Below are 14,623 nucleotides of genomic sequence, written 5' to 3'. Positions count from 1 at the left end.
TGATGCCTCCTTTTGAGACTTTACATTCTTAATAATTCAAGGAGTGGAACAGGCTGGGCTAGGTAGGTCCTTTGCATTTTACACAGCAGAATGAAAATTGCTAATTGAGAAGCTGTGTGTGTTGAAGCGTTGTCACAAAATCTGATTATAATATTTAGAGTTATACATGTATAAGTATATATATATACATTTGGTGCAAAGTATGTAAAACTGTACATATTTTGTGTGCTGATACCTAAAATGACATGAATTTTGGGCTTTGTACACACCAGTTAGACCTAGGAAGTAGATGTTTTTTGGCCACAGCATTTTTTTCAAAACAGCAAATAGTGTTGTACTACGCAGGGATGCGTGCTGTGTACAGAGCGGGGTGCTGTGCTGTGTGACCCTCTATGAGACTTCACACGGCGATGCTCAAATGTAGGATAAAGGTCCGTGAGCTGTCCGAGTTAAAGCGCTCCTCGGGCGATCCCCAGAGCCCAGAAGAGGGCAGTGGATTGTAAACACTGTCCTGCCTGGAGCCCTGGGACTTCCACCCTGCTGGTACCGCCGCAGGTCACAGCGGTGGCAATTGCAGGGACCAGTTACGGGGCTGGCGTGCCCCCGAACACCCGGCCCACCTACCGCATGACCTGTTCTCCGCCCCGCATCGCAGCATCATCCACCCGGAGCACCAGGGAAACGGGACAGCCGTGCTCTGCCAGTCCCCACACCAATTCCCCCGAGCGGTCACGGGACAGGGAAGCATCTCCCTGCCCGGCGTCGCAGAGCGGGAAGATGGGCTGAGGGAGCCCGTCGCTGACCCGGCAGCTGAGCACTGCTTCTCCGCGGTCCCTATCTCGATCCAGCCGCCCCATCCCTGTCCCTATCCCCGTCCCGATCCCGATCCAGCCGCTCCGCCTCCCCTCGCGCCGCCCCCCGCGCGCGCCGCAGCGCCACCGTGCGGCCCCTTCGCGCCCTGTTGCCACCCTCGATGACGTCACACGCGGCCTCTCCTTCTGGCTTCTCGGATTGGCCGGCGCTCCGCGCAGCCTTCCCGCCTCCAGCGCGCGATTGGCGGGCCGGCCCGTGATTGGCGGGCAGAAGGCGCCGGGGGGAGAAGAGGCCCGGGCCGGCTGCGCGGGGAGAAGCGGCCGCGGCGCGGACGCCGAGCGGGGCCGGCGCGGTTATTTATTGTCTACGCGCGGTGTCCCGGCGGCGGCAGCGCTTCGGGGCTTGTGTGGGGAGAGGAGGGGGAGTAGGCGACGGCGGGGGAGCAGCGCCGGGACGCGGGGAGGAAAGAGGAGGGGAAGAAGGAGGGGGCCGGGCCAGCCCCGGGTGTGCGTGTGTGCGGGGGGCGCGGGTCTGCGAGGGAGCGCGCGCGCGCGCCAGGGGCGGGAAGGGAGGGAGTGAACGAGGGAGGGAGGGGACGAGGGAGGCGGGAGGGAGGGGGAGATTTTTTTATTATTAATCTGTTTTCCGGGCCTTTGTGGCTGCGGGGGGGGGGACGGCCCGGGGGTGAGGAGGAGGGCGGGAGGCAGCAGCGCTACGGCGGCGATAGCGGTGGCTGTTGTTGCCGCCGCTGCCGCCGCGAGGCGAAGGGACCGGCCCGTCGTCCCTTTAAACTAGCGAGAGCCGCAGGCCCGGCCGGGCCCTCCCTCCCTCTCGCTGCCTCCCCGCCGGCGGAAGGGGCGCTTTGTGCGGGCCCCTCGGCCGCCCTTCCTCGGTGCCGGGGCTCCGGTGAGGGCGGGAGAGGCGCGAAGGGCGGGCGCGGAGCGGCCCCAGGCGCGGTGTCGGTGCCGGCCCTCGCGGCCGCCTCCGAGCGCCCTCGCCTCGGCTGAGGAGAGACGGGCAGAAAATGGCAAAGTCTGGAGGAGGAGGAGGAGGAGGCGGCGGCGGCAGCGGGGGACTGACTTGGGTGGTAAGTTGTGGGGCTGCGTCTTGTTGTTCGTGGGTTTTGTTACTCGTGTTTTGTTGTTATTACTATTATTTCTGTTTGCGTCCCTTGCGTGTGTGGAAAGAGCGCGGGTTGGCTTTGAAAGGAGGGAAGAAGCTGAGGGAAGACGCTGGGGGCTGGCGTGGAAAGCGAAGCGCTGTGGAGCCGCCGCTCTGTGGAGGGCTCCGGGATAGGAGGAGGAAGACTGGGCTTGGAATTGATGCTACAGGACGGGAGATTTTATGCCTTCGGGGGCTTCTCGGGGTGCTGGGAGCCGTGTGGAAGAGGTCACTCTGTGAGCAAACAGGTGGGAAGCTCCTGGGGGTAGCGGGTGGGTCATCAGGGCTGTCTTGAAGTCGCTGTCCTCCAAAGCGAGATGTGGTATCTCTGTCTGTCTGTCGTCCCGCCAGAGTTGTGGGTATTGCCTCTTGCTCCTAGAGCAAAGCCTTTGCGGGCTAGCAGAGGGTCTCAGTGTTGATCCCATGTTCTTTTCCAACTGTGTGTGAAGACAATACCTGAAGTTCCCAAGTTTCAGAGACATGAAGCAGGAGCTGTGTGCTTGCTGTTCCATCTTGGCACTCAACTTCATCCTCCTCCAGAAGTTGCAACTCTGTAACAGACCCAAGAAGGGGGTGTTTTACTGCCTTTCCTGGATTGGTGGGAAGTATTAAGATTAGAGAAGGTGCTGGTGAAGCTGACTCTAGAACTGGTGAATCCTTTTGAGCCTCCTTATAGTGCTTTGAGAGCTCCCAGTGCTGAGGTGCTGCCCTGGTCAGCAGTAAGAGCGGATGCTCTCAGGTTTTGGTGAGACCTGAGAGGAAGGAGGAGCAAAGGTGACCTGGTGGGCTGTGGTTCAACCAATCGTGACTCCCCCGCCTTTCCCTTGCTCGGCATGGAGGGGTAACTTTAATGTTTAAGCAGAAGACGCTAGATCTTGATGGACAGGTATCTTTGGTCAGACACATGTGCTTTCCAGAGGTGGGAACTTTTAACGAGTCCTGTTAAAAAGAGTAACAGCAAACTTGTTCTTGTGTCCCTCTACATCTTGGAGCTGTTGAAAATGAAGTATTATTGGAGTGAACAAATCCTGTGTGTTCTGATGGTGGAGTATATCCATGGATCTAATTACTGCATTTTATGTTGGTAATTCTCTTTAATTTCAAAAAGCTGGAAGCATGGAAAGGTATATTAAAAAAAATGTGCAAGTTTCTGGGTGTGCCACTTGAAATCACACAGTTTAGCCATGGGAACTTGTCTAAGTTGAGAAGCTGTTCTCCTTTCTTTTCACAATACTTTGCAATCTTTGTCAACTGTGGTCTTTGGATGGCTCTTTAGAATTAAGATTTTACCATCTAGGTTTGACCAACTAATTGAAAGTTTTACAGCTCATACAGAAAACTGCAGAATGAAGTGTGAAAATTACTGAATAGGCATTTTTATTGAAACATGTTCTTAAATGTAATGGGGTTGAAATTATGGTGAGTCAACAGTTTCCTACAACTGGAAATGATAAAACTTTTCATTCTCTAAAAGCAGTAAAAGTTAAAAGTGTTTTTGTCAACTCAAGAGTAGTTGTAGGAAAATAATTGGATTTTAGTTGAAACTGGTCATTTATTTTTTTAGTAAACAGTGGGACATTCATTCTTTCTCTCATGTGCATTTTAAATGGTGAAGGTAGGCTTTCTAAGCCAGCTCCTAAACCAGACCTGCTCCATGTCAGCTGTAGAACACTGGCAGGCAAAAGAACAATCTTGTTGTAGCACTGAATTGAACAGGGCCATGGCCTATGTGCCAGGCTGAAAAAACCCTTGGTTTAAGTGGTGGTTCATTAATAGATGATCATATGCTGTCCTTGAGGAGGGTGAGAGGGACAGAGGTAGGGACAGAGTAGTTTCAGCTGTCTGGCTTTAATCTGCTTGCCTTGTATCTGCTGGATATGCAACCACTTGCAGTTCAGTTGTAGGTCGTTTTGAAACCACCTTGATTTTTTTTAGAATTCTTGCCAGTGTGTTGAAACCATCAGGATGCTTCTCTGTCTGAGTAATGTATTCTCTGTAGTTTGTGGTTTCTTACTAAGACCACGAGTTAAACAATTGAAGGGAAGCAGAAGAAAGTCTGGCCCTAAAGATGAGGAATCATTTAAAACTTGGTGGGATGTTAATTTAGGTTTCAAACTAGCAGATCCTGTATACATAACCTGGTTGCTGACATTTTAGTAAAGAGTTGCATGTGCAGCTTCAGCTTTGGGTGTGATTCAAAGAGCATGCTTGTAGGTAGGAAAGAATTACATGCAGTTGTGAAAAAGGAAAGACACTTCCAATAGCAGAGAATTTACCCTAGAGTGAATTTCATAATGAGACATCATACAAGCATCAGGTGATAGCTAATTTTACTTTTAAAAGAAAGAAGAATTAAATGTTCATGGAAGCAAACAGCAAGTCATCTGTGTTTTCAGCTGTAACAGGACTTGAAGAAATGTAACTAGTTAGGTACAGTTACCAATGATGGGAACAATGAGAGCACAAAAACTGAACATGTGTACTGGGAAAATAATCTAGCATTGTTTAACTGGAGACAAACCAAGATAATCTCTGATTTATAAAATGTACTTGCTTGGTTTTTTAATAGCTCATTTTTTCCTTGGTCTGGTTGATGATTTTCTGAAATCAACTTGCAGCTCTGCACTCTGATAGTTGGTAGAAGGTGGAGTTTTAACAGTGTGATATAAATTACTTTTGGTGGGTGATCTCCAAGTGTCACTCCCAAAAGTGTTAAGTTGTATTAAGAGTTAACTAACTCTTAAAAACTTAACTCTTAAGAATTAACAAAGCATGGATTTGTAATTAGGAGAGTTTTTGTTTGTGAAATGTAATGGCGTTTTCTAATACTAGAAAAACTTCCTGTGGACAAAAGAAATAATTCTTCAGCCTCTGTGTGTGTTTATGAACTACAGAAAATGAATTGTAATGGCACAGTAATAGCACTTAATTTGTTTTTATAAATATGCCTTTTATAGTGAAGGTGAAGTCATTGTAAGTAACACTTTGAAGTGCATTGGTTCTGATACAATGATACAATGGTAATGCCCACAAAACTGAGTATTTCATACAAGCAACATTTAATCACTTAATTCTGTCAGTGTTTTTAAGACTTTTTCCTCGACCCTAAGAGCTATATAAGCCTGATAAATGGAAGCTGAGACTGCTGATAAAAGTTTAGGACTTTGGACACTACTTCCACTTTCCTGTCCTTGGTGAAAGGGACAGGTTTTGACTCTAGGAAATGCTAGCTTAAAGTGAATATATGCTGAGTGTTCATGTGACTTCTCTTTTAAAAAACTATCATTAGTATCTGCTCTTTAGATGGAGTGGAATGGAAATAATGTATATTATTAGTAGGTGGAAATATTGTATATTTTTGGGTTATACTTCTTTGAATAAATACAGTAGCTGCATATTGGTAAGTGAAAAGAAGCAGCCTTTCAAATAATCTAAATTCACATATAAGCATCTTTCAGAAGATTCAGAGTTCACCTTAAAAATAAGGTAATCTTAACTTAATACTGTAATTTTTTTTAAATATGAAAAGTGAATGTAATTGATAAGATAGGAGTCTGACTATATATTTTTTTTAAAGCACCAACAAATAAAGCCCACCCTAATCCTATTGAAGGGATCTTGTCTTTCTTTTATTGTTTCATTTGAAATCAAACATGCTTAACTTAATAAAGGGATGACTTTCAGTTTGATTTGGCTTTTAATGGGTTCTGAGAGGGTTAAAACAAGTGCTCCTCTTGAATAATGTCCAATAACTTGTAGTGATGTGCCATAACTCACCGGTTATGGCTTCTGCACTGGGTGGTTTTGAACTTTATGGGTAGGTTTTCTGCACCTGAAATCTGACCTGGATCTCTGCTGCCCCGAGGATCTGCCCATCACTGCTACTCCGAGCTTAGACCGTTCCTCTGGTTTGGGAGCAAGGCAGGAATTCCCTTCTTGTGCCCATGCAGTGCTGGGAGGGAGAGTGCTGGGCTGGGGCAGCGTGCCCGGGAGCTGCATTGGGTTACTGCTCTGCCAGGGTCTGGTCTGTAAGCTGTCAGGGTTCTGCCTGCCTCAGGTGCAAACAGCTGGAAGGTACGGGCAGCAGTATGGACAAATCCTAATGAACTCTGTTTTTAGAAATAAGCATACTGTCCTAGTGGTGAACCAAGGGTAAATGGTCCTTTGTCCTTTTTATTGCTGTTCATTACTATGCTGTTCATTTCAAAGGAAGAGTAGGTGCTGAAGTTCCTACTCCTGGGTCCTTTAGAGACCTCTTTAGTTGCCTCTCCAGACCCAGGTTAGAGCTCAGAATTAGCTTTCTGTTCTTTCCATTTCTTTATCTGGATCAGGCCTTCTGTTTCTCCGCTGGCTGCAGCTGGCCAGGGTGCAGTTGTCACATATGTAACACTTGTTACATGTGCTGTTAGCTTGTCTTATCTTCCCTCTGCTACACTGTGGTGTCTGCAGAGCAGGCGGGGCGTGGGGCAAACTCTGGTGTTGTTGCCAAGCCTTGTTTCAGTGCTCTTCTCTTCCTTTATATGAGTGTCCGTCTTTTGCTATTGTGGTGACCAGAGAACTGGGAGGTTTCTTGTCCTGTGTGTCCTTACCCTCCCTCCCCCTCCTTTTTTTCACATTTATACAATGAAAGGAAGGTCAGACTGAAATACTTGCCCCAATTTATTGATAATAATATTTACTTTTACTAAACAGAATGAGTTTTGTAGGCTTTAAGCTGTATAGTTATATCCAACAGTTGAGGGGAAGCAGGATTCCCTCTTGTAGTATTTCTGATTCTGCTGCCCTTAAGGAGGCAGTGCTGTAAGGAGATGTCATGACTTCCCTGGGTATTCCAGCACCAGAGGGAAGTGTTTGTGGCTCACTTGGGTGAGTCAGACACAAAAGGTCTGAAGAGGATTCCTCAGGTATTATGGTTTGCCGCCAAAAAAAAAAGTGGTTGCTTCTTGTTCTCTACCCTCCACACCAGCATTCATTAAATACTTTTGTTGTCCAGTCTTCTCCTGGTCAGAGTGCTGAATAATGCAGGATCAAAGAAGTGGTAGAGGTGATATCAGGTGGAGGCTTGCTGCAGGAACAGGATCAGGGCCACATCTGTAACAGCAGCTGAGGCCATCCCGCAGCTCTCAGGACGTGCCTCTGCACCCTCTGTATTCTGAGCTGGGAGGAATCCTCCTTCTGCCATAGGAGTGATGGGGGCATAGGAGTGGGGAGCTCAATTGTAACCAAGTCTAGGAAGGGATGTATATCTCAGGGTTTGGGGAGGAATTGATTTTAGAAGGTTTGTGGGCAGTTGCTTTAGGTGTTCAGGGAGGAAAGGTGTACATTTGAGCGCATGCCCTTTGTTAATATTTGATCTGTGAGACCTGTGTGTGTGTACATTTAATTTCTAAGACGCCTGTGGCTGTATGTACCTTGTGCTAGTAAGTGAGGAATTACTTTATTTGGATAGATAAAGTAACCTTTTCAAATAAAAGAACATACAAGTAGTCTAAGATAGACACCTTATGTCTGAAAAAATTACTCACTAAATTTAGTATTTCATTTGCATTGACTTGATTTTTCCAGGAGTAGGCTTTTACCTTGCATCTAAACTGTCTTGTGTGTCTGTGTGCAAAGGCAGTCTGCAAATGCATGTTTATGTTTCAATTAATGAAAAGCAGCACATGTGATTCGTAGCTGATGGATGGGAGTGATTCCATCCCTGGGAGTGAGATTTTTATATATATATATATGTATATATATATATATATATATAAATAATACATTATATATAGAAAACTTAAGAATGAAAACTGTTACAGAAAACTTAATTCTCATTTAAAACAGGAAATTTCTTGCATGTCACCCACAGTGAAAATATTTTTCTGCATTAAATAGGTGCTTTGTAAATGTTTTCAAAAGCAGATTGAGAAAAAGAATACATAGTTTTATATGTGTATAACTGTGTGAAGAAGTTTCTTTTGAAAATTGCATGCTTGGAAACATAGTGGTGTCTTCTTGAGTACTTGTACTGGAACACAAGTACTTTGGAAGAATGTTTTTTAAGGCTATTATTCTGCATTTAAAGTAAATTCTAAATCAAGGCATGTAAAATGTTATTATGTAACTTTGAAAATAAATACTAAAATTTAAACTATATTTTAAGTTCTAGTGATAAAAACAAGGTGTCAAGATCAAAAGCCAGATATTTATTTGTGTTGCAAATATAGAAGAAAACTGTTTCTCGTAAGTGAAGTGATAAACCAGCTCTAAGTAATTTTTATTCAAAAGTGTATCCTACCTGTATTCTTCAGATAAAGAGTTTAAAAAGTTTGTTGTGAAAAGCAGGAGAATATTCCTCCCCTCCTTGACAAGTGAGCATCAGATCTGCTATTTTTAAAATTTCACCATGATTGCAAATGCTTTTACTCTTATGAACTAAGTCTTTTTACGTTGTGTTTTGAAGTGAGTTAACTTATTCTATGATATCAGCTCATCTAGTTTCATTTAATAAAGCTATTTTAATATCCTGTCTGTGTCTCAATGCAATTCCAATTTACATAGAAATAGTTTGCCACTGAAAGTAAGCTACTACTGCTATTTTTTTTTTGTGAAAGTGATAAATCTGTGTATTTGTTACACTATGCACATATAGCAATTTTAGTGGTTTTTTTTCAGCAAGTAAGCAAAACGGGAGTTAGCCAAGTTAGTGTAAAATCTACTTGACCTAGAACATGTTTGAAAGGTTCAGACCTAAACATCAGCTCTACATTTTCCTTTGCACATAATTTAAAAAGCTACCTTAAAAGGAAAAAAAAATGGAAATATGTAAAACAGGATTAAAATGCTTAATCTACGTTTTGTTTTTTTTCCTGATTTGTGAAGTAGAATTGCAGTTGAAATATAAAGAGTCCTCCTCTCATGGACACCACATCTTGATTTATTTTTGCTCTTTTTTACTGAATGAGTGGGCCTAGTTAGTCTTGGGTTTCTTGTTCCTTCTTCAGACATTGGAAACTTGCGAGAAGAGCAGATGTATTGAAAACTGGGCAAATGTCTACCTTTAGTGAGGTGCCAAGAGCTCACCCTGTCTTTCTCAATCTCTGAAGGAATCTTTAAGGAGAGAGCAAGAAATAATATTTTCTTGTCATGACAAAGTACAGGGGCCATAAGATAACACTGAGAAGTTATTTTCCTATAAATCAAAAGAAGCTGAGATAAAGTTGAGGAAAACAATAATAATAATAATAATAAAAAAAAAAGCTCTTGCAACCAGATAACTTGATATGTAATATTTCCATAAGAACAGTTAGAATTCTGGGTCATCCCCTAAGCAGAGCATCTTTACTTACGAGAAATGGACGGTGTGAGCTTCAGAGGAGATATTTCCAGCCGTGTAATCCGTGGTAGCTCTGGGCTGTTTGGAGTTTTTAGGGATGATAGTGTAGTAGAGTGTGAGCATTTCAGTCCTGTGTTTTGTTCTCCAGTTGTCTGCCGTGATATGAAGGTACAAGAGTGACAAGGTGTCTGGGGAAAAATAACTTTGTCTCAGTCCAGCTGGTACAGAGAGTTCTGCTGCCTGAAGTCATCCAGGCTGTTACTCCCTGTGTCAGCACCGAGCTTTTTGTTGGCTGAGGTGGTGGTTTTTGTCATACTCTGTTTCGTGATCCTAACTTAGGGTTTTCCACCACTGTTGTGTTACAGCATCATCATGAAAACTGTGAGGTGTCATGTCACAATCTTGGAGTGAAAGGGAGCCAAGCTGCTTGGGGGAGAGCAGTTGCAAGAAGTGAGGCAGTTATTCTTTTTTGCTATTAGGTAGATCCAGGAGAGGTTTTGTTTTTTTTTAATTCAAATAGGAGACTGTACAAGCATGTGAGAAATTGGCTGGGGGAAGAAGAAGAAGTTCCTTACTGGTTTCATGGTGGAGACAGAGGCAGATGGTCCAGATGCTTGGGAGAAATCAAACTTACAGTTGTATCATGTTAACCTGCTCTTCCTCATATTAGTTAAGTCTTTCAGAATATGCCATGTAGATTTTCTTCTTTGCCAGCTAAGTGATAAACTTGCATGTCAGGTAACACAAAGGTGATGAAAATGCAAAACAACTTAAAAATTAATCTGAACATATATTTGAAGTTATGAGTCTTTTATATGGTACCTTTTATGGAGAGGTTGATTCTTCTGCCTGCCAAGACGCAATTCTTAAATAGCAAATTAAAGGGTAGAGTTTTGATGATCTTCAAGATTGTCAGCACTTTTAATGAACAATCCTGAAAGACTTTTCCTAATGACTTCTGTAGGAATGTTGTGGGAGGGTGAGTGGCTGAGGAAGAGAGGGGAGTTTTGGAACAGCATTAAGGGTTTATTGACTCATTGATGCATCTTTTTTCCTCCTCCTAAATTGCTGTCAATGTCAATGGAAAACCAACCCTCTGTTTCTTTCTCATGGAATTTACTACAGGAGTGAGACTAGAATTTGTAGTATATTTATGAGGCTCATAAAATGTTTCAAGGCTTGTAAAGTCTCCAGAGGAGGAGTAGATGTTGCATAGTAGGGGCTGAGCAATTAAACTCAAGCAACTTTTTTTTAAGGAACACTGGATTCGTATTTATTTTAATGTAGCAGAAAAAAATAGATTTTTAAACTAGAGAATATTATCAGAAAATGTGGCTGTCTTACCATAGGTGCTTCTAATTATAGAAAAGTAGTTTTTAGTGTGGACCAAATGTAATAATATGGGGTATGACTGTGTAGAGTTTGTTCAATGTTTGGGATATATTTTTTTTAAAGGAAAGAAGCTCATTAATTTTCATTTATGTGGTGCCTTGTTTTAAGGTAAATATGTTGCTGTTGCTTTTCTGTGGAAGGTTCCAGGGAGGAGACTTCTAACAGTTTCTACTGATCATATTGCATTCCATTTTAGGGCACCATGTGTATTAAAAGTGTGAAAAACCCATGTATCACAGTCAAGGTGTTTTAGTATTTCAATGCAAGGTAGACAGGCAAATAACATAAAGGTATCTTATTATAAACAAATTCTAATATATTGATAGCTGTTACATTTGTGAGACTCTAAGAATTTGCTTCTCTTGTTCAGCAGAGGATTGCTTCCCACTGAAGAGTGCAGGTGGATCAGTAACTTCTGAATGATTTTTGGGCTATTACTGATGTAGTGTGAGTGGTAGTCCAGAGCCTAATCAGAAAACCTGAGTTTGGGGTGCTCTGCAGAATGAAATTTTCATGTATGCCAGTTAAGATGAGCTCAAAAACTGCCCTGTTGGATTTATTCTCTCCAGGTGCTGTCTTGCAGCATGAACATCTTGAATGTTGCCTTAGTCCTGCCCAAAGTTTTTTCTAAAGTTTGTTTGTTAATAATGAGGATAAGTCAGCAGGGAAAAAAATCCCTTGCAGTATGGTATGGGTCAAGCTGGCCATAGGACCCAGAGCATCTGAAAGAAAATATCACAGTGCTGATGTGATACCTGACATACAGCCTGTATGGGTTTCAAAGATTTTGTTTTTCAGAAACAAAAATCTGTCAGGTTGTGGCAAGTAATCCTTGCAATTGGGAAATGGAAATGTGCTGGGAGTCTGGAATAGTTTCACAGTGCTAAACTAGTCATGCAATAAAGCCTTAGGAAAAGGTCAAGGATGTGGGAAACAATGAGTTATAAAGAGGTGCAGCCAGGTACTGATAACCTGAAGTTCAGATGTCAGAACATCAAACTTTTTGATTTCTTGGCTAGTGGAGGGCTTGTGTGTGAGCTGGCTGGTGAAACAGTGGACCAGACAGGTTTGGGGACTCTGTCATCAAACAGCTTCAGCCAGTGGTTCCAAAGACCACTGTTACCAGAATCTGTAAGAAAGCAGTCATAAGGTCTTAAAGTATAATGTTAATAATTTCCTTTTTGTGTTTGAGTGGGGTTTTTGCTTGTCTCTGAATTTTAGTTGGAAGTAAGAGATTCTTAGAAGATTAATTTCTTACCAGATCATCCATGATGTACTTTTTGATGCTGTGTGAGCGCTAAAAAAGTTGGTATTGGAATAGAACTTGTCAGTGGATAGACAACTAAAAAATTTCAGACCAACAGAAAAATCTAGCAATAAAATTCAATTTAATTGTCATCATACAAGGGCAGATGTTAGACACCTGCTTTTAAGGAACATGGTAAAGATCAGGATCTGAATGTGTTGCAGGTTGTGTAGAAGCCTGTGCCAAATAAAGCATGACTGTTCCTGTACTAACTTAATATGACTGAAAATGAGTTATTATTTAAAACAATATACTTCATTTTCTGGTCAGAAGTAATTACAGTGAGGATACATATTTGCACAAAGGTGTTATTCTTCAAAAAGAATGGAGAAAGAAAATCCCTAAATTTTTATTTAAATCTTGTATGCCTCTATGTTGTGTATCAATAATCCTAAAATAAAAATGATGCTACTTTTATGGTGTTTAGGTATTTATTAGGAAGATGAAGCTCTGAATTCCAAGGGTGTCATTCCATCATGCAGCTAAGCAATCTAGCAATACCTGTTGAAAAGTGTGGGGTTTTTTTAAACATCCATAGCTGTATGTTTCTGCTTTTCTCCTTGCACCACTAACTTGTCTGATTCTCTAGCAAGCTTGTTCAGAAAAGTGAGCTGGTGGACAACTGGTTGCTTCTGGTTGATGAAAAATGGGGAGAAGCTCTCTTTGCTCTCTGAACCAGATTGTTGGGAGGTGGATTTGATTCCACTGTAAGGAACAGAGGAGGGAAGAAAGAAGGAATTTTTTGCCTTTAAATTAATTTAAAGGCAGCAATTAGTAGTTTTGCTTCTCTCTAACAGGGAAATCTGATCATTCTGAAGCTATTCCATAACTGGATCATCATCACTAAACTCCATGTAATGTGATGTTTTCAGAGTCCAGAGCGAAGTGTCAGAATCAGGAGATTAAAAAAAAAATAAAATTAGGAATTTAAAATGAACAGATGGATTAGTGTCACTGGTGAGACTAGTTCTGAGTGAATGCTCTGGAAATTACCAGCTTTGGGAAGGATGTGATAGGGAGATTTAGTTCATGTCACTAATGGTATGCGACAGACTATGGAAGTTTGCTGTGGTAGAAGGGAGCTGTAACTTTTGTGTGTTTTCATCTTGGCAGGAGAGCCCAACCATTTGTTAAACACAGCAGGAGAGGGGTTTATTTTGAAACTCCCTCCAGTTTTGTTTGCATGGTGGGAGGTATTCTCAGCCAGAGCTTTCTCTGGGAAGATTGCAAAATGTTTAGGTAAAATTGTATTCCTTGTCAATTTTTCTAGGGCTAGAAGAGGCCATTATGATCCAATATGACACACTAAAATAAAGAAGAGCATGTTATCTATAGAATTCCCTAGTAATTATCATAAGGCACTTATACACTTTTTTTTTTTTTTTGTAGATACAGCATATCTCCCTCAGAAGAGGTAGTTTTGTTTTGAACTGTAATCTGTGGTTTTCATTACTTAATTAACCTCCCAAGGTTTTACAGCTTAATTACACTCAAAATTTACTGTCTTGTCCCACTAAATTGCTTATCCTACACTTTATTTAAGGAAATGTAGGGCACATGGCATGTACTTTTCTAAATTGTTATGTCCCAGGGCTGCATTTGCCTATTGAGGAGCATGTATCAGGAGTATTCATTATATGGAGTAGTTTTACGAGTTTAAGGCAGAAAAGACAAAGCCAAAGGGAGGGAAACTTCTTGTTCACCTACATATTCTCTTCTAGGCTCATTTGTGCTTGTCTGCTAATGCAGGAAATGAGCCCTTTTCTTGCCACCTAATAGGGATAAGAAGGAATGGGCAGACTAAAGAAAAATGGTTTGTTGGTGTTGTTGTATGGAGATATTTTGCAGTGGAGGAGACTGACAGTGACCAATAAAAAATTAAGATGGGGAGAGACATTAATGTTAACATTTTTCAGGTTTTTCAACTTTCTATGGTGTGGAATTAATCTACTTAAGTAAGAGTAAAGTCTTCACTTAAAGTAAGGAGTCAAAGCAAGGATGTATATTCCAGCTGCGGCAATATTGAAACTGATGACAAACCTGCCTTCTTTGTTGTGGCTTTATATGTTATTGTGTCTTTAGATAGGAATAGCTTTTCTCTGGTGCTGCCAAAGTCTCTAGATCAAGTGTGTGTTAAGCTTCAGCTGTATTAATTACAGCTGTTTGCAGCATAAGTAACCAAACTCAGCATGGTGGCTCAAAACACAAAGAAAGACGACACGACCTGGTTTTCATTACAAAAAAGCAATAAAAATCTCTAACTTAATATGGATGTCATACATGCCTTATTATACACAGAAATGTCAATGGGTAAGAGCACAACATGAAAAAAAAAAAAAAAAAAGGCAAAATGTGAAGAAAGAAGATGCCAAAGCAGGATATGTGAGTTCATGGGTTGAAGGTAGACAGTAAAAGCCTTGTTGCCAAACTTGTCTGTCAGCAGCTACTTGGGTTCTGGCTGTGGAGATCACCAAAGGAAAGAATGATTGCAGCTTTCACACAGTACTAGATACATTCATGGCAAAAACACCTTCAAAAGGGGAGCTCTGCAGACATTTCAGTCATCCTGGGGAAAGCAGTTGTCACAATAAGACCTGGTTGTGACAGCATGCAGGATAGTGGTGATGTGATAA

At 42.1% G+C, this 14,623-nt stretch overlaps 1 protein-coding gene across 4 annotated transcripts in view; it reads left to right on the top strand.

Annotated features, from left to right (window-relative positions):
- Positions 1-1,741: 1,741 nt before the first annotated feature.
- The window catches only part of TOP2B (DNA topoisomerase II beta), a 61,507-nt gene continuing 48,625 nt past the window's right edge, over positions 1,742-14,623 (top strand). For 2 of the 4 annotated variants that reach the window (XM_063154590.1, XM_063154598.1), the window contains exon 1: positions 1,755-1,900. In XM_063154590.1, the coding sequence (XP_063010660.1) occupies positions 1,838-1,900 (63 nt within the window). In that variant the 5' untranslated portion in view covers positions 1,755-1,837. Of the gene's footprint in view, positions 1,901-14,623 lie in introns of all 4 variants that reach the window. The other 2 variants (XM_063154616.1, XM_063154607.1) reach the window with 2 other exon arrangements.

This window comes from Melospiza melodia, chromosome 1 (assembly GCF_035770615.1).
Source record: "Melospiza melodia melodia isolate bMelMel2 chromosome 1, bMelMel2.pri, whole genome shotgun sequence".
Taxonomy (NCBI): Eukaryota; Metazoa; Chordata; class Aves; order Passeriformes; family Passerellidae; genus Melospiza; species Melospiza melodia.
This window is presented reverse-complemented; position numbering and strand designations above follow the sequence as displayed.